The sequence below is a fragment of the Plodia interpunctella genome, chromosome 3, assembly GCF_027563975.2.
Source record: "Plodia interpunctella isolate USDA-ARS_2022_Savannah chromosome 3, ilPloInte3.2, whole genome shotgun sequence".
Lineage (NCBI taxonomy): Eukaryota > Metazoa > Arthropoda > Insecta > Lepidoptera > Pyralidae > Plodia > Plodia interpunctella.
In genome coordinates this window covers 6,578,265-6,601,057 of record NC_071296.1, presented here as the reverse complement: position 1 = coordinate 6,601,057, position 22,793 = coordinate 6,578,265, and the positions used below count along the sequence as shown (strand labels likewise).

Below are 22,793 nucleotides of genomic sequence, written 5' to 3'. Positions count from 1 at the left end.
CTGACCTTACTTGAAGTTACTTATGCATTCATAAAAATATTTACACCCATTATTGAATTTTGATATTGGGTTCTGAGGATGAATTTTTAAATATTTATCAAATATTGTATGTGAGCTCATAAAATATTTGATAAATATTTAAAATTTCACGTAGACATGTAAATTCTGGAATCATTACTTTTATTCTGAAATAAAATTTTCTAAATTTGTTGTATTCATAAAAATTTATTTACAGTAAAATTTAGTGCTAATATTATACATTGCAATAAATTAATCTTATTACTAAAGTAATTAATTTTTAGTAATAATAAAACATAACTATCATCATTAACATGTAATAAAAGTTTTAAAATTGAACAAGATGTTAAGATTTAAACCTTGAGTATTTTACAACATAGGTAGGTACTTTGATTCACAATTCATATTTATATAAAAATACAGATATTACATATACTTTTATTTAATATCCAATTTGTACTGGATTCTAAAATAACCAATTGACATAATTATTATCTCTGGTACCTATTTAGTTTACATACAGTCTTCAAAAGTTTCAAGTAGATTAATTATGGTCATCTAGCAGAATTAGAGATGGTTCTTCGAATCCAATCTACATGTGATGCAACTGCGTCGTAGATCCTTGGCCTCCCAAGTCCTATTTTGGAACATGCAATGCGCCATCCACTGACTCCAATCAAAGACCAGCGCTTTAATTTATGATTGAAGCACATCATAGAACTTCCTGCATATTCTTCTTCCTGTAAAAAACAATAGAAATGTATCACAATGTTTTACTCATTATTGTGTATCATTTTCATAGATTACACATCAAAACAAATTGTATATGTAATGCAATGGGTTCTTACACTAATTAAATTTGATTATACTTACGTCACAATCATCTTGGTCATAAAGAGGTTCAGCACATATTCCATTCACTGTAGCAATGCTGACATTCTCGCAAGTATTCATCGGACTGATGGTCACATGTACCCTTTGCAACTGGTCCCTATTCCTCGTCCAGCCCAGTGTGTTACAAACGCTGTTGTTATCATTATCGGCTACATTCTCTTCGGGCAAACACAGAGGGCGCACGAAGTCTGTCATTTCGACCGGCTCCTCCAATCTGACGAGAGCTAACATGCTGCCTTCTACCGGCGATCGGACCATGCCCACGATACGTTGTTCTTGTTGCCACGGGGTTGTACTTAGAATTCGGACAGTTCCTAGTCTAGCAGTCCATTCAGCTTTCGGTTGTCCCTGCACATTAAATGAACATCTCAGTTGCGTCAAAGAAATAAAATTAGGATGATGGTCTGAATTTATCTCGCGACTCGATATTTGCTAGCCAGCAGTGGGCAAGTCCCAACCACATCACTTTCCACAGCTCTTAAACACCATGTTAGCCTAAAACCTAAAATTTGTTAAAGTTCAGAACCACCACGAAGCTTTGTGATTCTGCCACCAAGTATCTTACATAATGTATTTGCCTTGAGAACAATACCTGGAAGCAGGAGGCGGTGGTGACAAGCCAGGCGGGGTGCACGAGCGCGGCGTCGCACGCGTGCACGTGCGCGCGCAGCAGCGCCGCGTGCCAGGGCCAGTGCCCCGGAGCGCCCGACCGGCTCAGCCCCTCCACCCCGCTCCGCGCCCGGCTGCCCAAGGCCGATGGTACTCCGCATTCTTAACAAGCATCATTAATATATTGATGTACATAACAAAAAAAATATTTAAAGGAAGCTTCGGTACGAGAGTCCGACCGGTTGTAACAACTATAACGTATTATATACTTACGTAAAAGCACACAATCAGTTTATTTTTATTATTTATTTCTATTGAGATGAAAACTTTAAAAATCAATATAAGTAAGTAGGTAGCAAACAAACTATGTCATTTCTGATTTACAAAATGACTAATTTGCAATATGCTAAGTATTTGATTTTTGAAGTGAATATTATAAATATATGTATAATAATCAAAAGGTAAATAATTTACCTTTTTTAAATACCACAACAAATGGGGCTTCGAATAGGTAAAGTTAACTTACCCAAGTTATCACAAGTGACTTTAATGACTTTCCGCTGCGGACAATCGCTCTTTTGGAATGATATCTCCGGCGCAAATGGATCCACAACTTCTACATATTCTGGCCTTTCTTTTATCGCCGTCTCTGTCTCATTATGCTCCAGTTCTATTTCTTCTTCAGAGTCAGGCACTACTTCTGCACTTAATGCTGACCTGTTAGGTAATAAATACGTATATATCTATGCATTCATAGATGGCGGCAGAGTTAGTAACTACCTAGTCAGCAAATTAGTACTCTACCCTCAAGAGTATAGATTTTGTGTATTCTACCGTTCAACAATATCGTTTAGTAGCACAGTAAAGTGAAATTTTGAATAAAATTATTAATTATTTGCATTGTTTATGTATGTTCACAGTCTGAAATAAATAATTTCAGTCATTCAATTCAGGCTTTACAGTTATTTTTTGACAAAATGAACCTGAAAGTCAAAGCTCTACACAGCGAGGTGGCGACGCTGGTCAGCGCCCGCTTGTCGCTGTCGTAGGGCGCCGCGCAGATCTTGCCGTCCCGCCCGCGCTCCGCCCACACCGCGTACCCCGCTCTGCTCCGCACCGCCCCAAGCGTCGTCTCTCCATTCTCGCGTCTCCAGGATGCCAGGGATCGAGCGATCCATACTGAAATCATGACATGGAAATTTTATATACAGAATTTTATTCTATTTCTACTAAGTAGTCGTTCGCCGTGAACGTAGACCTCGCGAATACATTTTTTTTTTACATATAAGATAGGTATGATGATGTCAAATATCTCAAAACACCCTTTTCAAAGTTACAGTCTTTTGGCTTCACACGGCAGCGTGCCGTGTTCAACAATATATAGGTACCTACATAAAATAATTTGGCGTGCGTATTTTTTAATTCTACGATATTTCAGAATCTATTCATCCAATTTATGTGCAGTAAAAGACAAAATTTATCTTGATGAGGAAATAACTTTTAATCATAAGGATTAATATGCTTGTGTAGTAATAATAGTCAACATGCACCTTTTAATTTACATTATACTTTTTACATATAAAATGCCTTATAGTTATATATTTTTTTATGGATCTACTAAAAACCTATATTTGTTTAGTACATTATATGCATGTATAATCAACAGTAGAGCCAGCGCACAGTTTCAGTAGCGCTTTTTTTGTTTGTACAAAATTGTGAATATTTCAAAAACGACTTAGCCGATTTTGTTGCCACACGAACTTAAAAATTCCATTGACAGATCCTACATACCTTTTAAATTTCATCAAAATCGGACCAACGGTTCGAAAGTTATACAAAAAATGTATTTTTGCCCCAAGTAGAATGAGGTGTAGGTGAGTTCACAATTATTTATGTAAGACCTTCTTTATAGAGGCAAGCGCCACCATTACATGTTTGCTATTTCTTTTATTTAGCGATTAATAATATGACACCTATGTAGCCCCAAAAAGAAGTCAGATTCAATAATAGTACTTATTGAAAAATACTAACAGCAACCAGCCTCATCGCTGCCGTCGGGGCAGTCGGGCGTGCCGTCGCAGCGTAGATGCGGCGGCAGACAGCGCGCGTGCAGCGCACAGCGCAGCGCCGCGCCCCCCGCGCCCCCCGCGTCCCCTGCGCCCCCAGCGCCCGCGCAGTGCGCGCATCCGCGCTCGTCCTCCGCGCCCGCGCAGTCCGGCACGCCGTCGCACGCGCGCCGCGACAGCGCCAGTCGCTGGAGACCGCCGCTGCAGTCTGAGGGGATACGATAATATTATGCGTATATATGCGATATTAAATCATGAAGACAGGGTACCTTAATTTGAGCTTGAGGATGGATTTAACGATTGGCCGTCGGATCCACTGCCCTGGGGTAAGGAATGGGTAGCCAAAGAAAATCTCATATTATATTATTTTTTCTATAAGAAATAAAAAAAGCTATCCTTGTACTAAGTGATTTTTAGAATGATGTTAAAAAAAACTTAACTAAGAGATAACATTCCGTATTGGTGGATTTTACAAGCCACGCTTCAAATCTGTTAATTTCTTAGATCTTATAAGAAACCTCGCAAGGCATGAACCTCGTCAGAGCGTAAGTTTAGCAGCGAACAACTGCTCTTCTAAGGGAGTAGCTGTCCCCGCCTACCCATACCTTCCTACGTCCATGCCCTGGGGCTTCCCAAACTTCACAAAGAAAAACCTGTGATAATTGCTTTTTTCCCCAACAGTATAAAAATACTATTGTATATACCAGCAATTAGCATCTTCGAACAAAAGATCGAACCTGCTTCTGGGGTACAGGATCCAGGTCCGAAGTAGTCCGGGAAGCGCGAGCAGTCGAAGTGCGGTCGCAGGCGGTCCGGCAGCCGCGCGCCGCAGCCCGCGTGGAAGGCGCGGCAGTACGCCCGGCACGGCCGCACCAGGTGGTCGCGATCACACCGCGGCTGCAGAAGTTGGCATACAAAGTCCTGAAAAGGAAGATGGTATATTCAAAAGTTAGAACTCTTGTAAGATTTGAGAGGAGAAAAATTACCCCTCGATAAGTCAACCGGTGGTTTTAATTTCATTTAGGTACTTACATGAAAGTTTTATCCACAGGTTATCTAAACGATAATTTCTCATTACATATCCCCAGGCCAATATCCTTATGACTTTGTATATTCGTTTGCCAACTATATAATTAGGACTGACTAGATGGCAGTTTCTGATGAAGCCATCGAAGTGGCTCGGCTATGGCAAGAAAATATTTAGTATCGAATAGAGAGATTATCAAGGAAGATAATGTCAGGAAGGCCTGTGTTCGGGCGGGACGTTAAAAATGGCTGATCATGTTGATAAGAGCGTTTGTATATTTGTCATCGACACGCAAAAAAGTGTACCTACAATAGTTTCACTTTACCTGAGCGAGATGTGAACATTCGGCATCAAGCAGCTCTCTGAAGGCGACCAGATCAGCGTGCATCGCCTCCTTACTCTGGTGGCCGACGAGGTTGGGATATGCTGTAGTGTTATATGGCAGGTGTGAGCACAACCCTAGGGTCACCAGCGCACATTCACGTTGTTCTTCCACGACCTCTGCAATAGCTTCGGTCGTCGGCGTGTCGTCTGTTGTGGTTTCCGTTTCCTTAAGCTCTAGGGATATAGCTGAATTTTCCTGAAAAATTGTATGGATATATTTCAGTAGGTAGATCTAGTGCCGCACAGCATGTAATGATTTTAGATAACGATACACATAGGTATTACACAAAATTATGCATGCATATGTACGTGAAATTTTTTTAAAATATATTAACCTATGCATTATGTTGTTGAATTTGCAAATACTTATTGCGGTTGACTTATCTCACTAGGGATCAAAATTGCAACATTGTTTCGGAGATAGCGTTCCGCTTCGTTACTATTGTAGTCGTCTGAATAATATTTTTTCGGTTGAAATTAACTAGGTATTGGGAATACGTATTATTGGTTTGTCGTAATCATTTTTTCTCGAACAGAGTCAACAACAAATAGGTAGGCAGAATGACATAATACGTTTACAGAACTAAGTAGGTAGGACTTTAGCTTTCCTTACTATAATAAGATATATCTTCTTCACTTCAAGCATAATTTTGTAACGAATTATGATCAAGAAATCTCCTCAACCTCTTATTCACAACTGCTTGTTTCAGCCTTGAGAATAAACGTAAGCCGAGTTACCTCGACGCCAGCTTGCTCGCCAGCGCGGCTCGCACCTATCTTGTGCTCACCGCAGTGAAAATAGGCTCGTATGATAAGTCATCATAAGGACCTTACCTCAACCAGCAGCGTGTCAGGCAGCGCAGTGACGTTGCGGAGATAATCAGGAGACGCCAGCTCTCTCGCCAGCACGGCTCGCACCTCGCTTGTGCTCACCGCTGTGAAGATAGGCTCGAATGACATCTCGAAGTGCACACGCATGCCATCTTCTGCACTGCAATAAAACATGCATTACAGATACGAGTTTTTAGCAAAAATCAGGCTTGTTGTTCCCGTAGGGCTCTGATTACGTCTCCATTTGCAATGAAATAAAATAGCTAATACGCGATAGTTCTACTTATGTGTGTAACTACAATAAGCAATTTCATAGATAAGTATTGTTTTGTTTACAAATAGTATTCTTGGCTCTGTTGTGTGCTCTACACGACACGCGTGAGATTTTCACACACATTCTTTAACTAAATATCTAACTAGGATAAATAACTGCCTAGGCGGTGGTACCTATTCAGAGAGTTATATGCTCTCCTATCTAAGATTTCCACTATACTTATTACTTACTAGCTGATGCCTGCGACTTTGTTCGCGTGGCCGAATATTTTTTACTAAGGAGTCAAAATTATTAGAGAAATTTAATTGTACAGATAAATGTAACGATACCTATACATACAAAGGATGCTAATCAGACTGAAAAAGTATATTTTCTATAGTTTAGCTGAACTATTTCTTCAGGTGTTCCAGATCTTCGATTTTTATACCTCAACAGAAAATGCTCATCAGGCTGAATAACTTGTTAAGGCGTCATTTCAATATTTCCTATAGTTTAGCTGTACCATCATTATTCTCCATCAGGTGTTCCAGTTTTAAGGCTCATCAGGCTTAATAGCTATATACCTAACAAAAAAGTTTCATTCAAATCCGTCCAGTAATTCCGAAGATTAGCGTGTACAAACAGACAGACATTATTTTTTCAAATTCTTATTCTGTTGCTGTGACTCTATCGCCTAATTTTATTTTTATGTAAATTTATTCAATCCTGTGCGATTTTTTTTCTACTGTTTTATTATATGTATTGATTTATGTAAAATAGTTTATTCAGAAATTGAAAAACATAAAAACATGGCAGTTTCTGTTAACGAATTGATGCAAAGGTTGTCACAGGTCTGCATAAATATTGTGCTGTGTAAATTGTATTCTGTCCGCGAAAGTACCTACTTGTTTACATGTCCGTATTGCTGTGACACTAACCCAGGATCGTAGGTACCTTCAATGTGGACCAAGTCCGACGCAACACGCATGTCGAATGCAAGCTTCCAATCGGAAACAGAACACGTATGAATTAAACTTTCTCATGTCAATATCACATATCAAATCCGCATATCGCTCGAACACGCACGTCTAAAACGGTATTTATGTCAAATACAGCAACGTGACTTCCGATGTACTTTGTAATGCGTTATGATCAAATCAGCATTAACTTGTCCACGTTTTATGTGATCAGGCTCATACAGAGTTGTGGAGTATAAGGAGAAAAGAAATCCCTCTATCACATGAGGATAACTTTACCCTTGCAAGATTACCTACTTATGCTTTGATGATTCGGCCATTTATGTCTTTACCTGCGTTAAAATTTTGTAAATATAGGTTCATTCTCCGCACAGAAATCGGACATTTTTTACTTGCCCTTTCCGGAATCACACTATAGTTTTGTTTTTGATTAACTATATAATAAAAGTTAGATACTTTAGTTAGGTAATGCAAAGCCTTTCAAAATTATTTTATGAAAACACCAGATTAAAACGATATCGTAAATGCATCTATCACTTTATTCACAGAAATAAAGATGCTGTAACGTAACTGTATTGCAAAACAAAACTACTTATAGTTAAATGTGATGATTGACATCTTTATTCGCTGTTGATAAATTAATTTGGCTAACGGTGGAGAGCACCCATCATGGGTGCGATGACCGGCAGTTATATAAATTGAAACAATCAATCGCCTGAGCGTATAATTTTTATTTGATTTAAATTTCCGTCGAATAAGTATATGGAGTGCTGGCGATACGACAGTTTATTCCCCAGATTTCGAGAAAGCGAACTTTCTCTAACAGTGTCGTATCTAGGTACCTGCAAATAACTAAGTATATAGTTTATCTTATGCTCCACCGGTATTTTAAATTAGTAACCAAATGCAAAGTGTAACAAAACTGGTTGATACTTAACTACCTAGTCGTTTTCTGTACCTACTCCTAATATAAATATGTAAGTAGTTACGTTTCAAAAAGAATCTGTGAGAAAACAAAGCGCTAGTCAAAATCAAAGCATTTCTCATATTCAGAAATAAGACCTTCACCTCGCCCACTAACTGCCCGCCTTAACTTAAAAATTGTCACGTCTGTCTGTATGAACGCGATAAACTCAAAAACGGGTTTTTCGTACTGTTTACACCAATAGGGAATGGTGATTCCTGTGGAAAGTTGTGTATAATTTATTATGGTTTTAACCGAGCGAAGCCGGGACGGGCAGTTAGTATTCTAAAAGTTAGTTCGAAATACTATTTATTTAGATTTATAAATTCATTGGTTAAGAATTCGTTATTCGTCCATTACTTACCTATAGATTTTTATTTTTATAAGTTTACGGGCAGATTACTATCTACCTAATTGAAATGCGGGCGTAACCAAATATCATCCAACTTTCAAAAACACAAAATTATGTAACTTCGGTTCGGTTCCGGTGGCATTACATAATAAAATTAAAATTCAGTGTTTTATTATTAAAAAAATGTTTTCTAGATGGTATGCGCGCCTATCAACCGATAGTTGTTGATGTTTGTACCAAATTTTGAAAATAATATTGAGATGAAAACATTCTGGAATGGAGCGGGAAGTTTGTGGCAAATGTCATTAAAATCAGATTTTTAGTTTATTCGTTAGCACTGAAAGTATTATATCTGTGTTCGTTACGAACATATAGATTTAATAAGTATATAGATATAGATTTCCAAGCGCAAACTGCAAATAGTATACGTCCATGTAGCTACAGCTGTTGACTCTTCGTTTTTGTGATTCTCACGGGTGATCTTGGTCGCCAGATCGTTGACGTCTTTTTAATGACAATGCAAGTGCATCATCATCAATGCATCTGAACCTTACACCCTCATCGTACAATTCAATTTTATATTGTTCATATATTTGCAATACTAGACTTTTACTTTGCAGAAATTATAAAAAGATTAAGCAGGTAAGTTACGTGCTTGTAAATCATTTTATTTTAAAATACACGCCAGAAAATTGACAGTTTAACAGTCGAGCGCTACACGATTGATATCGAATTTGTTGCAAAAACAATATTTATCGTGAAAATTAATGAATTGAATAATCCACGCAAACCCCTTACTTATTTGATATTTAGTATTCGAACTGTATATTTATTGCTTTCTCTAACGCAACACAAAAACGGCCGCCGGCGGCGACGAAATATAAACGTGATTTACAAGAATTACTTGTTTTATTGACAATATACTTTCCGAGTACTTATTTCTCTAAATTGCCCATAATGTATTAAACAAAAAGTCCATACACATAAACAACTTTTGACAAATTGCTTTACGAGTAAGATAGATGGATGATAATCATAACCACATTTTTATAACTTAAATGTAACTAAATGCGATTTCGATTTCATTACGTAGATACTACCTATTTGTGAGGTATTAGTTGGGTAATAGTTACCTATCTAAAGCCAATACATCAGCAGCAACGAAGCAAGACCTCAGCTCTGAGGTCCGGTAGAGCTTCGTGATCGCCGCCTGTAGAAAGCCCTCCCTGGTGGCATTGCCCCGCGTTTCGGGGTCACCGACCTCTTCCTCCGCCCCCGGGGAGATCACGAACGACCCTCGAAACGTTTGCCGGTTCAGTGGGTCTCCGAACAGGTACATATCTGCAAAGAATGGAAAGCCAATATGTGTGTAAATAAATTGACCTTACTAAGTACAAACTTAGAAGGCATTATCTAAGTAGTTACATGGAAATACTTTGATACCCATTGTAGCATATTTAATGTGTAAACCTTTGTATAATATTAAAATTTTGTTCATTTTCTGTGATGTACTTACATATATTAGTGCTATGAATAAATTTATTTCTATTTTTATTTATTCTTTATAGGAGGCATAGATTTGTCGAGATTTAAATTTAAATTAAAAACTGCATATTAAAAAGAATAAACCATTCGCAGTATTAAGAAATTAATCCTTTAGTCTCGAAACATTCAAGTTGCAAAATAACCTCTCCTTATCATTTTCCCCAAGACCTGGCAGCTCTGTTGTCGTTGTCACATGTACCTAAGTAATTAAAATATGTGATCATTGTGATTACAATGTACCCATTTGAAATCTGAGATAAATAACTTATTACGAAATGTCTTCTAACCGCAGGCTCCTATTGTAATAGAGTCGTAATAATGGTGGTTTCTTATTCGTAGGTACTGCAAATAACTTTCGAAATATTTAATTATTTACTTTATTACAAGTTACTTTCAGGTATTGTAATGTTTTATTAGATTGTATTAGTACAACATATAATATATCGATAATATCTGATAAATGTCAGGCTGAACTAAAGAGCAATACAAAGATACGCATAGGTACATACTTGTATCAAAAGACAGGTTTCTATAGGTATGTCTGAAATGTTATTTAGGGTGCGGTCCCATTACTGTGACACTGACACAGAAGATTTTTTCTTCACATTCACTCTAGTCCTTTATTAAATGCATTAATCTTGGAATTCTCTAAAGGTGATTGGGAAAACTATTAATCTGAGAAAGAGAGAGATTAATAGGCAATATAAGTGTGTGTATATCTCCCAATAACACGAGTTTAAGGATATTTTAAATTAACCAGCCGTCTGAGATTGGGGGACAGTCCTGTCACCCAATCACTACCGAACAAGTCAAGTAACAACATGTAGGGCAGACAGTAATTTTATTTTGGTGCTTTATATCCATACTTTCAATGATTGCGAAGCATATCAGGTGCACTTGTTGTGCTTGCCGGAGCAAGGTTGTGGCAGCCCGGCCTCCGCGGTGACGGGCCTTCCAAATGTCGCTTCGGCCCACGGCGTAAGTATACTGTTTACTAACAATACTAGGTATGTATAGGTATAGGTTACATGTAAACTTGTTTCATAGTTGTACTACAATTCGACTTGGGGCAAAAATACATTTTTTGTATGTATGTTTGTTACGCGATAACTTTCGAACCGTTGTTTGTCTGAATTTAAAAGGTATGTAGGATCTGCCAATAGAATTTTTAAGTTTAGGTCGTTATCGAAATATTCACAATTTTGTAAATTTTTATTCTGTTCGCGAGGTCTAAGTTCGCGGCGAACAACTCGTTATAATAAACCAACACCTCGTACTACGACACGTTCGTGGACTACTCTCGTCAATAGTTTATCAAGAAATGCAGTTTGTCCTTATTTGCACGCTCTACAGCTTCAAGGAGAGGTTCTTGCAGGTAAAATGCATTATTTTGTAACAACTGGCAAGAAGCCCTATTTTGCAATCGTAAATGTCGAATACTCAAGATTACGCGAGGAAATTTTCTACCTAAATACTTACTTATTCCAGTTCCGTAAAATGTGGACCAGGTTCTCCTTTTTATACCTAATGTGTGTTATTTATTGCTAACACTGGTGTCAGACTTTCTTCACGTCACCCAAAGGCATCTGACATGACTTGGTTCAATAAGAGGTACCTACGGCCAAGGTAGACGGCGACGGCAGCCAGCAGCAATAGCACTAGCAGCGAGGCAGCGGCCGCGCAGCATCCTCGACATGAGCGGCTCATCTTGCGGCGAGTGAAGCGGATGTCGCTGCTAACCGACATGGTGGACTCCGGCCCGCGGTGTCGCGCGCACCGCCGGTGCCCGTTGCGTGACCAGCCATACCCGAGCTAACAATAATAAATTATTGTAAATTTCTATTCAAAGTCTTCGTTATTTTTTTTAAATTCTGAATCGAATTTCAGTAACAGCTGTGTTAAATTGGTAAAAATAATGACGTTTATTTTACGGGAACATTTTAAAGGTTGTAAAGAACTAACTGTAATATGCGTCTTGACAGAGGCTCATTATTTTTAAAATCAAATTAAGTAAAAAGAGAACCGCTTTAATCTATATAATATATTTATCCTTTTACAAATCCTTAACTTTAAAATAACCTTGATTTGTGTTGTTTATACGACATAACCTAGTTGTATATATATGACATAACCTAGGTCATACCTAACCTAGGTTAGGTATTTATTTCTTGATATGTGTAATTTAAATGTAAGTGTAGGTAAGTAAGTGATACTACATAGGTTTTCCGGTCTCTAAATAGCTATATCAACTTTTTATTATCTTACGCCGGATATAATCCACATTTACAACAATGGTGATGTTTTAATGCCAGCGGCTTCCTATGTAGGTACCTACATATTATGTTAGACTGCATGACAGAAATGTTTACTGTCTTGAGTTATGTTTAGTCTGGATAGCTTTAATAACAACTAGATTTATTTACGCGGACGCTCTACAAGTCAATACTAGCAGATTGTCACTAAAATTTTCCTTACTTTTTATGAATCCTCTTCAATACCTAGAATTTCCTAACTTAGGATAAATCTATGGGTATACTACCTAACCTATATAAGCCCTTCTATATTTTTTCGTATTTCATAATTGATGATGCTTGTTTGTATATACCTAACTATATATTTACAACACATTGTAAAGCATTGGCGTTCTCGCCAATAATTTTCGTGGTAGAGTAAGTAATTTCGAAACGGTTATCTCCGAAACGTTGCTTATATCAAATGGCAAGAACCTACTTACTTGTGTTGCGTCAATACAGACCACTGCACAGTTCATTGCTTTAATTGAATGTCAGATCTGATAGCAGCCCTAGAGGTATTCAATTGTTATGGGAAACAGTTAGTGCCGTTCTGGATATATAATTCTTAATTATCGATTAAAGATTGTTAATAATACATTTTCTTAGTTTAAAAAAAATCCTTTTGAATATTTTTCGGGTAAACTTATGTGCACACACCTATTAGCCCTTGTATATCCTATCTTTTAAAGGTTGAAGCCAGATTGTAACATAACTACGTACCTATTTACAACAGAACTTGACGATGAATAAGCTTGAGGCGGCCTTCACAATGAAGCAGTTTACTTACATGATATATACGTTTAAAGAGCCTAGGGCTAAGAAGCTTTACGAGCTTAAGATATTGGCAATATTGGCAACCTTTCAAAGTTTCACAATTTCCAAACAAGTACCGAACAACGAATTATCATTAAAATTTAGCACGGACCGAGTTATGTACCTATATCTAACCGCAACAAAAACACAAAAACGTGACAAGCCTGACATACAAATGGCATTTGAACACAAACATGGCCCAAACAAAGAGATATTCTGTAGCATTTTCGAACGAGTTCCTTTTCATCGAAGGTACCTTTGTAATGGTAACGCACAAGGACAGCGGCATATAGTTACGTGCTTGTGTTTTCTCTATTGACTTTTTGTAAATAAATTTTAGTGAAAATTAGGTACATTTGTTTTTCATTGCACACGGTAGCAGGGCAGGTACTAGATAGATAAGTTTTATAAAATACAGGTAAATGTATGTATGTGTATAGGTATGCAGATTGCAGAGCAGGCGCTTGCAGTGTGCACCTGCCGCGACCCACATCGCGCTCACGTTTTTGTGTGACGACGCTGTAACAAAGATACGGCGCCGGCGCAGAAGTTGCAGCCTTTTCTATTAAGATCTCTAGCTCACAATGCGCACACCCTCACTTTCATTCTCAGTGTGCCAGTTTTAAACCATAGTGTTTAGCTACACGCACGCTATCGGCAAAAATTTATGTAAACATCGCCCCGGGAGATGAGAGATGATTCTTATAAAACAACTAGTAATATTAGCATGCCCAGCTCCTTCGAGCTGAAAATATCATACGAGTAGATAGAGTTCGCCTAGTTTTACTGGTTTAGCATACAGCGAATTTATTATTACAAGAAAAAGAAAATAAGAAAAAAAGCAGCGTATACCTACCATGTATACCTAACGTATGGTGAATTGGTCATTCATCTCATAAGTTGTTAGTTATATGATAGTTGATCGTAACTAGACCGAGCTGAGCGTCGCATCGTCGTGGTTGGCTAGTAAAGTACGTTTGTGGTCAGATTAAAACTTGAGCTTAGAACAGGCTTAGAACTGGGCTTAATTACATAGGTAAACCTATGTAAATTTTCAAAAGAAATTTAACCTTGTAACAAAATTACCAAATACAGTTTTACAGACCTACTGTTTGTGACTGTGATGAACTTCGTGACCTCCTAAAAACCGTGAACTTTTAATGTTTTCATCAAGTCATTAAATATACATTTTGTAATAATAAGCAATAGCTATTTAGCATTTACATAATTTGAGGAGAGCATTTACAGAATTCGACATAATATCTGTCATTATTCTAACTCCTTATTATCTACTTTGATAATCAATGAGCTGAGGTAGAATCAATCTTTATTTATTGTGCAAATAAAACTTTATTCAGGAAAAGATTTTCATTTATTGAAAATCATATAGCCACAACATATATCCGTTAGAACATGCTGGAAATGAATCTACGGGTACAGCGAAATGATTGATTTTTGTGTGAAACATGCGAATTGACACGCGTTTGAGCAAAAGGCGTAGAATGAGTGGTCAGCAGGCTGCGCCGGCGACGACCCGGATCACGGAACACAGTGCCGTCAAGTTGCCGTTATCTACTGACACACTTCCGATCGCCCAGCTGATTCACATTGACAATACCCAATAGCTAGAGAATCGTGATTTTAGGAATTTGAAATCAAAGAATTTACGCCAAAATGACAAAAAACATTATTCACCTAAGCTTGCAACTGGGTCTCCTAACATGCGAATGTAGGTCATTTTATTTGGTTAGGCACGTACAAGAAAAATTTACTAAGATATAAGAAGCGAACATTAAGAAGCCATACAGCTAGGTTCCTATAAGTATAAGAAAACTTATATTTATGGAGAGTAACAAAACGCACAAAATTCATCCAGATGGCAGGTAGGTAACTTTATATTTTAAACATTAGATTGATAAACGCTATACCTACCAACTGAGATGAAAAATACAAGGAAAGATTAGATAGTTCTTAAACACATCAAACAGTGCGCAAATTATGAATTTAGCTTTTGATTTTATATGGAACACCCTCTATACCAAGGTTGTCCTATGAGACAACGACACGTAGGTATGTATATTTATTAGATACACAAATGCACTGCACATGGAAGATGCATAAGTTTATATTAAATTAATTAAACGCCTACCATATCCGCAGCATGAGTCAGGAAAGCTGGTCATGGACGAAGCGAAGGTGTAAGGCAGATGTATTCTCATCTCCAGCCTCATTCCGTAGATAATTGTAAAATTTTGGTTTTTTAGGTAGGTAAGTTCCATAATTTTTTTCGCTATTCATCCTACTAATATTATAAATGCGACAGTTTGTGAGGATGTGTGTATGTTTGTTTACTACGTGTTTACGTTTGTTACTCTTTCACGCAAAATCTATTAGACCGATTGTTATGAAATTTGGTACACGGGCAGAATATAACCAGGAATGACACGTTTTATCCCGAAATTCCCACGGGAGCGAAGCCCCGAGGCGCAGCTAGTATTTAATAACGTTTAGATATACTACAGCAACTATGAACTTATTATAATCTATTATTATAATTATGTGGTCGAATCTAAATCCAGGTATTCAAGTTGTACCAAGGTTGTATACATGGAACAGATAAAACAATTTGTTTTTGTGTTTGTATACTTACCAAATACGTATTTGGTACCCGGCTTGGTATTAGTTTGCATCCGAGAAAAAGTTATAAAAATACATCTATGTCTACATCTATGTCTATTATTTTTAATAGTGGTGAAATAAGTCATCTACCAGAAGGACTACTAGTAAATACTAGGGCCTTTCAGGTCAGTTTCAAACATAAACTATAGGATAACGCGACAATTAAAATCGAGCGTCAATTTTATCTTTGGTCATGAAGAATAGATGGATAAATAAATATTTTATCAACTTTTTCTACCATGGACCAATGCAGCAAAATCTACTGTCACTACCGTCACCGTCAAAGAGGAAGTCTGCTTTATTCGGAACATTTATTTTATTAAGTAATAGATAATGTTTTATCTAAAATTTATAAATTTGTAAATAATTAAATACAATAAAATACTATCAAAAATAAAATAATATCAACCCATACTTAATTTTACATTTTGTTTAAATTCAATTTTTTGACAGAACAAATTCATAGAACTACCTAGGTACCTAGAAGTCAATTTCTGCAACACCCGTTCACATTACATATGAGATATTCGATCATAGTAGGTACCTACCTGATTTATAGATAGATTGGTGAGAGGCGGTCGTAAATAGGCAAGGACAGAATACTCACAAACGACCAAGCGTTTTACTTCCTGTGTAAAGTATGTAGTCCAAACGTGACCAAAGATAAAATTGTCGCGCCGCAAAAGCCTTACTGCACGTTTTCTGTAGTTTCGTATTGCTAAACGTCTCTTTTCATTTTATCTCGAACCTTAGTTTAATGTTTAGGTACCCATTGCATGTCTATTCTAAGGGTACATTTTATAGCTATTTTTTATCAGTGCTCGATTACAAACATATGTTATTGTACTGACAACCTCGGTGGCGCAGTGGTAAGGTTCTTGCCACTGAACCGAGAGGTCCCGGGTTCGATCCCCGGTCGGGTCATGATGGAAAATGATCTTTTTCTGATTGGCCCGGGTCTTGGATGTTTATCTATATATGTATTTATTATAAAATATAGTATCGTTGAGTTAGTATCCCATAATACAAGTCTCGAACTTACTTTGGGGCTAGCTCAATCTGTGTGATTTGTCCCAATATATATTTATACTTTTTCAATACCTATATACAGCATTATTTCAATATTGATAAAAAATTGGTAATTATAAAATTAAATAAAAAAACATTTCTATTGGGATCATGTTTTGAGACCCGACAAACACCAGGCATGAAACGATTGCAGTGAATGTGAAACTTCGACGTTGTACACATTACTACACCACAAAACTTCCAATCATAGACACCTTTAGGAGCAGGACCGCAGTTGTTATAATTTACTAGGAAAGGAATATTTATGACTGTTTTGAATATCCAGTTTTAAAAAATATAGCAGATCCTTGATTACTTTCTTAAACATTAACGGTTGCAGACACAGCGATTAAGCATAATCCATATTAACATTATAATCTGTCGCTAGACCAATCGGTGCAGCGGTTTAGCCGTGATAGCTGTTTAGTTGATGAAATCTTTAACTTCAAACATAGCCTACTTATTTTTTCAAAAATCAAACCCCAAATGACTATTTTAGGGGCTGAAACTTTTATGAAAATCGTCTGTTCCGCATTCGCAGAGAAATTCACGCGGGCGAAATGCTACCTATTATACGATAATATGTTGACATCAATAAGATATATCTTCACTAAAGATGCAAAAGCGATCAGCCATTTAAGTTTTATTGTAGATCCATTTTATAAAAGCTGTTAAAATTCAATTAAGCGTCTCGCATGTTAATGAGAAAACTTGAAACTTTCGAATGAAACTTGAAACAATAACATTACCATGAATCACATGCGTGCCAGATACATCATTAACGGCGCGAGACAATCATAGTAGAAATCGCTTCTCACCTCCGACTCCCATGTGTCTTTCACGCCGCGCGACTTGCTCTCCTTCATGCTTCCAGAGAACGTCATCACGGGTCCTTTGTCTCGGCCGTTGCACTTTGAACTGCGACCGCTAATATCACCCACTCAGGCTCGCCTCACTGGTCACTAATCACAGATTTTAGAATGAGCTTTAACACTGTCGCTTTCTGTTATCGGTTTGCCGGGTCATGCGCGATGTAAACATTGTGCGAAGCGCGTCGTGTACGCGCGGTATCTCGCGTCGCCGGCGCAGGCGCAGACTGAGCCGCGGCGCCAGCGCCGGCTGTAACGGGTACGCGCACTACAGTTAACTTTCTCCCGAGCCAGTCGCACGGCCATAAGCTAAACGCTATCGAAAGTCGACGCCGCAGCAGCCTCGCGGGTCAAAACATTCATGAATATTCATTTTATGACCATAAGTAAAAAAATTAAAGTATAAAATAAACACCTAATGTCTGAATGTCTGAATAAACACCTGATGTTTTGAAGATTTTAATATATGATTCTAAATAAGTATATTTATAGAGTTTATTCACATTTTTCTTAGATCTTATAGCTCAGTAACCGTTTAAAGTAGGATTCATGTTTGGTGATAAAACAAAAACAATCGAGTATAAAACTTAATGTATATTCAGGGTATTTACAGACTTATATTTTATATAAAACAAGTAATTTTATGGCTATTATTAAATATAATTAATGTCATTAATAATTTACATAATTTAAAAAATAAAAGCAACAGTATACAGGTTACTGAAGATAGCAATAATAAAATGTAATAGCACAAAAATTACGTACGATTTAAATGGAAATAAAGGAGATTCCATAATTTACACCATTCATAAAATTATATACAAATATTATCCAAAAGAATGTTTATCGATATAATTGCTGAAGATATTCTAATCAAGGTATAAATTTTGTTGCCATTTGAAATATATCCCCTATAAGTATAAGTAAAAGCATAAAGAGAACAGAACTACTTTAATATTTGATTAATATAGTCTTACAAAATGTATTATTAAAAGAAAATAAAAATATTCAGACACTTTAAAATGTTTGGGTACGTTTGTTCCAGCCGCAAATAGAGGACACTAAACACCATCAAAATATTTAACTCTATGATAAACAGACTCGTATTCAATGCTAACCGATAGCACCTTTTAGCATTAAATATTGCGATATGCGACTACTTTAAATTATTTAACACTAAAACAAGAAAATTCGTATCACATTTAATTGGTAAATTATTTATGTAGGTATATACAATTGTGATGTTCGAATAAATTTGAATGTAGACTGTTTATTTCAAACGCACGTTGAAGGCGTTGTAGGAATGCTGCCAATCTCGACAATCCCATTGAGAACGATGGATCGTAAACTAGCTAAAACAATTAAGTTGAGCCTTTATAATCTTTGGAAATCTGAATGTCTTATTATTTATTCATATAATATACCGATAAACTTCTACATTTTAACTTACTATTTTTTAATTCAAATCTAACAAAACCATTTAGAAAAATAAGTCGTCATTTTGGCTTCCACATTAATCTATATGGAATGGTCTCAAGAATAACCATTATGATCTCTTTGTAGCTCGCTATCATAAACTGCATAATGCTGTGTGAACACAAAATATGTAATACCGGTCCAGTATCCTACTGAAAATACTATACGAAAATAATGGTAGTGATTGACATAAATACAATAATTATATAAATAAACATATTACAAAATCTGTTACCAATTGACATCATCCCAAGTGCTCACTCCACTTTTACAGCAGTGAGACACTGCCAAGATGTTATATCTTGGTCAAATGAAATGCTGTATTCTTATCCGGAAACACTTCACAAAATGGCACCACTACAGAACAATACATAACCCTTATAAAAATGATTTATATTAACTGATTCCTATCTATTAGTTATTCTACGAAGAAATTACTTATAATGTAATGTAAAAAATGTTCTCAACATCAAAACATTGAACAATTATCAAATTAAACGATAGTATATTATTGCTCGTTATAAGTACAATCATGTAAATTGAAAGTACACACTATCGCTCTGGTGCAAAACAAACTTTTTATATCAAAATAATAATCTCGAAAGGCGTATATTTATTTTATTAACACCTACAGCTTTATAAGATTTATTCGATCATTAACATTTAGTCATTAGTTCAATACTTCGTTCAAGTTTGATTTACTTATGCTAGAGCTAGGCTAAAGCGACAAGATGATTAACAAGTTGTTCCCGCCGAGGTCGCTCGAGTCACAGGATGGACTTCATAAAAGCTATCTATGTCTGCCATTGAGCTTCACTCCAGTGTATACTTCATGTCTTACAGTATTCGTGATGCCTATAATCACCAACAATATCCCTGTATTTAGGAATATAACTGTATACCAGCAGTATCAAACTATGTATGCAAATCGCTTTCGTCTTGTTTAAATATTATTTTATTTATTCCTTTTTATGCTGGAATGGTCACGTGGTTCTGAAGACCTTACCATGTAAATATAAGAACAGTTGAATATTATTAGTTACTGAAATGAAAAGATTGTGAATTATAAAATAGATATTACACTAAATATGATAAGATATAGGTGGTATATCAGTGCTTTCCGAAATACAATTTGTACAAAGTCTAATTTTGAGCAAACTGAGAAGATAGAAAGGAGCAATGGTTACGTATTGCAAATACTAAGATGTATCTAAGAATAATACGAGTGTTGGACTCGCGCTAAAAACTTATTGTTATTTTGCACAGCATTTGGAAGCACTCCCAAGGTGGTCAGGTCGACGGATTCAGAGACAGACCGCAGTCTATACGTATAATGTTACAACGTTAAATACTAATATAACACCTATTTGCTTATCTCAACAATGTTTAAGAACAGGACAAAATACAGTTTCACAATCTAACCGAGTGTAATACGCACATGGAAACAATAAGTGAAAATCAGTGGTGGGTATCTCATAGACATAGCGAAACGTCAAAACTTGAATAATTAACAAATGTACTTCATTTTCAAATATTGCATTAAATAATATGCAAATAAATTTAGCTCGGTGCATAGGTAGGTACTTCAAAACAACTATTTTAATGCGTGAAGTTACCTACAATAATGCTGTGACGCTAACAATAATTCCTTGTGAAATAAATATGATTGCAAATAGAATCTAGCTTAATGACTACAAAGCTAAGGCTAGCATATAAGAAAAAATCACAAGACTACATACTTTCTACGCCGGATGCTTCTCAATAATCAAAATAAATCACTCGTAACTCACAGTTCACCGAGCTTGAAGCGCATAATCTCCACCACAATAATCAGTATCACTAACCTTTCTCGAAGGTCAATTTAAAGAATGTATAGGTACGCTTAGAATACGTCAACTTAACATAAATCGATACCATACTAATAATTATAAATTGTACTCGGCAATAACTACGATACAAGAAAATGTAAATCTAAAAAACAAGATTGCACTCACGGGTTTACAAAACGTGTAACGTCGAAACAGCAGTACAACGAAACTTTAGAATATTCAACACTTTACCGTTGCGTTTTGGTAAGTTATTGCAGCCTTCCGGAGTTCGGAAGAAGTCAATATATAAATAACGTTAAAAATCACAGGTGACGTGACGTGACCCTTTACGCGGGGGTCGAGGGAAGTGACGAGTGGCAGAGCGCCGTCGCGGTCGGCGGGCGGATGGGTCGCCGCTCACACGCCGCGCGCAGAGTAGTCCGGTCCGGCTGTCAGCCGCAGCCGTCATGGTCTGTGGAACCTGCCGGCAAATACTTCACATTCATTCATCTGAAAGCGGTGGAAACTCAATATGGATAATTATCACATTCATTCATCTTTACAGGAAAATTCGGTTTTTTTTTTCAGAAATCAGCCCTAACAGATAATGAAAATTGGCAGTGTCAAAATAGCTAGTTAATTTATGCTAAACTCTATCAAGTAAATTATAGCTATTTACTACTGAATCATTTCAGAGCAGTGAATATAACCTATATATTTTATATTAATTTGCACCTAAGTGATGCCGTGCTTTATCTGTCGTAACTACGGGCCGAGACCATAACGACAGAGATAACCGGGTTGTCGAGCCTTTTAATTACCCGCGCAACAACTAATACAAGACAATTGCAGATTTCACTCGGCTTAATTGTTACAAATACTTTATGCAAGATTCTAATTATTGCCAAAAGTCACGCAGTGGCACATATTAGACGGAATAATTGGCAGTAAAAATGATGCAAGACAACATAACGACCACCGAACGTAAGAGATGTTACGGCAGCGATAACGTTAGCACGGAAGAAATTTGTAGTTTGACAAATAACCTGGAGAAATTTAAATGACAACAGACTCGCAACTTCATGGAACAATATCGATAATTATGACGTCAGCACGGCCTGGGAAAATTATGTTGGGAACTGAAAGCTGCAAAATCTTTATATGGTAGCTAAATCTCAAGGTTACATCGCTTATTAATAAGATCGCTTAGCGCTAAACTTTTCGAAATGAGCATGTCTTTGTAAATCTAATCTCAAAGAACTAACTCAAATATCTAGATTTCTGAATACTTTTGCTATTTCATCAATCAACATTAGTTTTAACGTAAAAGCAATTCGATCAAATATTACTTTTCTGTAGTGTTAACATTTCAGAACAGCATGATCGTCAGAACTAGAGTGTATCAGTTGACGGCGGCGTTACCTGGTGAGGTGCTTGCTGTCCTCGTGCACCGCCATCTCCGAGCTCTTGAACTCGTTGAGCTCGCGGCGGATGGCCGCCTTGTCGCGCGGCGTCAGCCGAGTCCACGGTTTGTCCGCGCGCCGATCGTAGTCATGTGCCTGCGGAAAAAATGTAGTATTTCAAACTCAAGATTGTGTAATCTGATCTTGAGGCGTGCAATTCTTGCGTCCGTGGATGTCGTACGAGACCACTAAAGGACAAAAAGCCGTCACAGCTGATAAGCAATATAGTATTCCCAAAGAGGGCTGACGCAGACAGGCGGCCGATCATAAAATCAGAGCCGAATCATCAAGAATTATTCATTTTACGCGTTCTCTGGGCTATAATATCTTAATTAAGGGCATTTCGTCATCACAAAATTAAAACGACGTCTGATAATAACTGTAATAAATATTTACGTATTTG

At 36.9% G+C, this 22,793-nt stretch overlaps 2 protein-coding genes across 14 annotated transcripts in view; both read right to left on the bottom strand.

Moving 5' to 3' along the window:
* Positions 1–191: 191 nt before the first annotated feature.
* Positions 192–18,082, bottom strand: LOC128683578 (uncharacterized protein). Of its 2 annotated transcripts, none has more exons than XM_053769337.1 (12): positions 17,593–18,082; positions 11,540–11,732; positions 9,509–9,716; positions 5,833–5,989; positions 4,940–5,194; positions 4,325–4,508; positions 3,553–3,795; positions 2,505–2,700; positions 2,048–2,238; positions 1,505–1,683; positions 892–1,260; positions 192–758 (listed from the first exon to the last, which is right to left on the bottom strand). In XM_053769337.1, the coding sequence occupies exons 1-12, from the start codon at positions 17,656–17,658 to the stop codon at positions 573–575; spliced, it is 2,427 nt and encodes an 808-aa protein (XP_053625312.1). In that variant the 5' UTR covers positions 17,659–18,082; the 3' UTR covers positions 192–572. The 2 variants fall into 2 exon arrangements, with proteins under 2 accessions (XP_053625312.1, XP_053625313.1); XM_053769338.2 differs by lacking the exon at positions 17,593–18,082 and adding an exon at positions 12,935–13,926.
* Positions 18,083–18,224: 142 nt separating this feature from the next.
* The window catches only part of LOC128683579 (uncharacterized protein), a 46,126-nt gene continuing 41,557 nt past the window's right edge, over positions 18,225–22,793 (bottom strand). For all 12 annotated transcript variants that reach the window (XM_053769339.2, XM_053769340.2, XM_053769343.2 and 9 more), the window contains 2 exons: positions 22,350–22,486; positions 18,225–21,408 (listed from right to left, as the gene is read on the bottom strand). In XM_053769339.2, the coding sequence (XP_053625314.1) occupies positions 21,393–21,408; positions 22,350–22,486 (153 nt within the window). In that variant the 3' untranslated portion in view covers positions 18,225–21,392. The remainder of the gene's footprint in view (positions 21,409–22,349; positions 22,487–22,793) is intronic.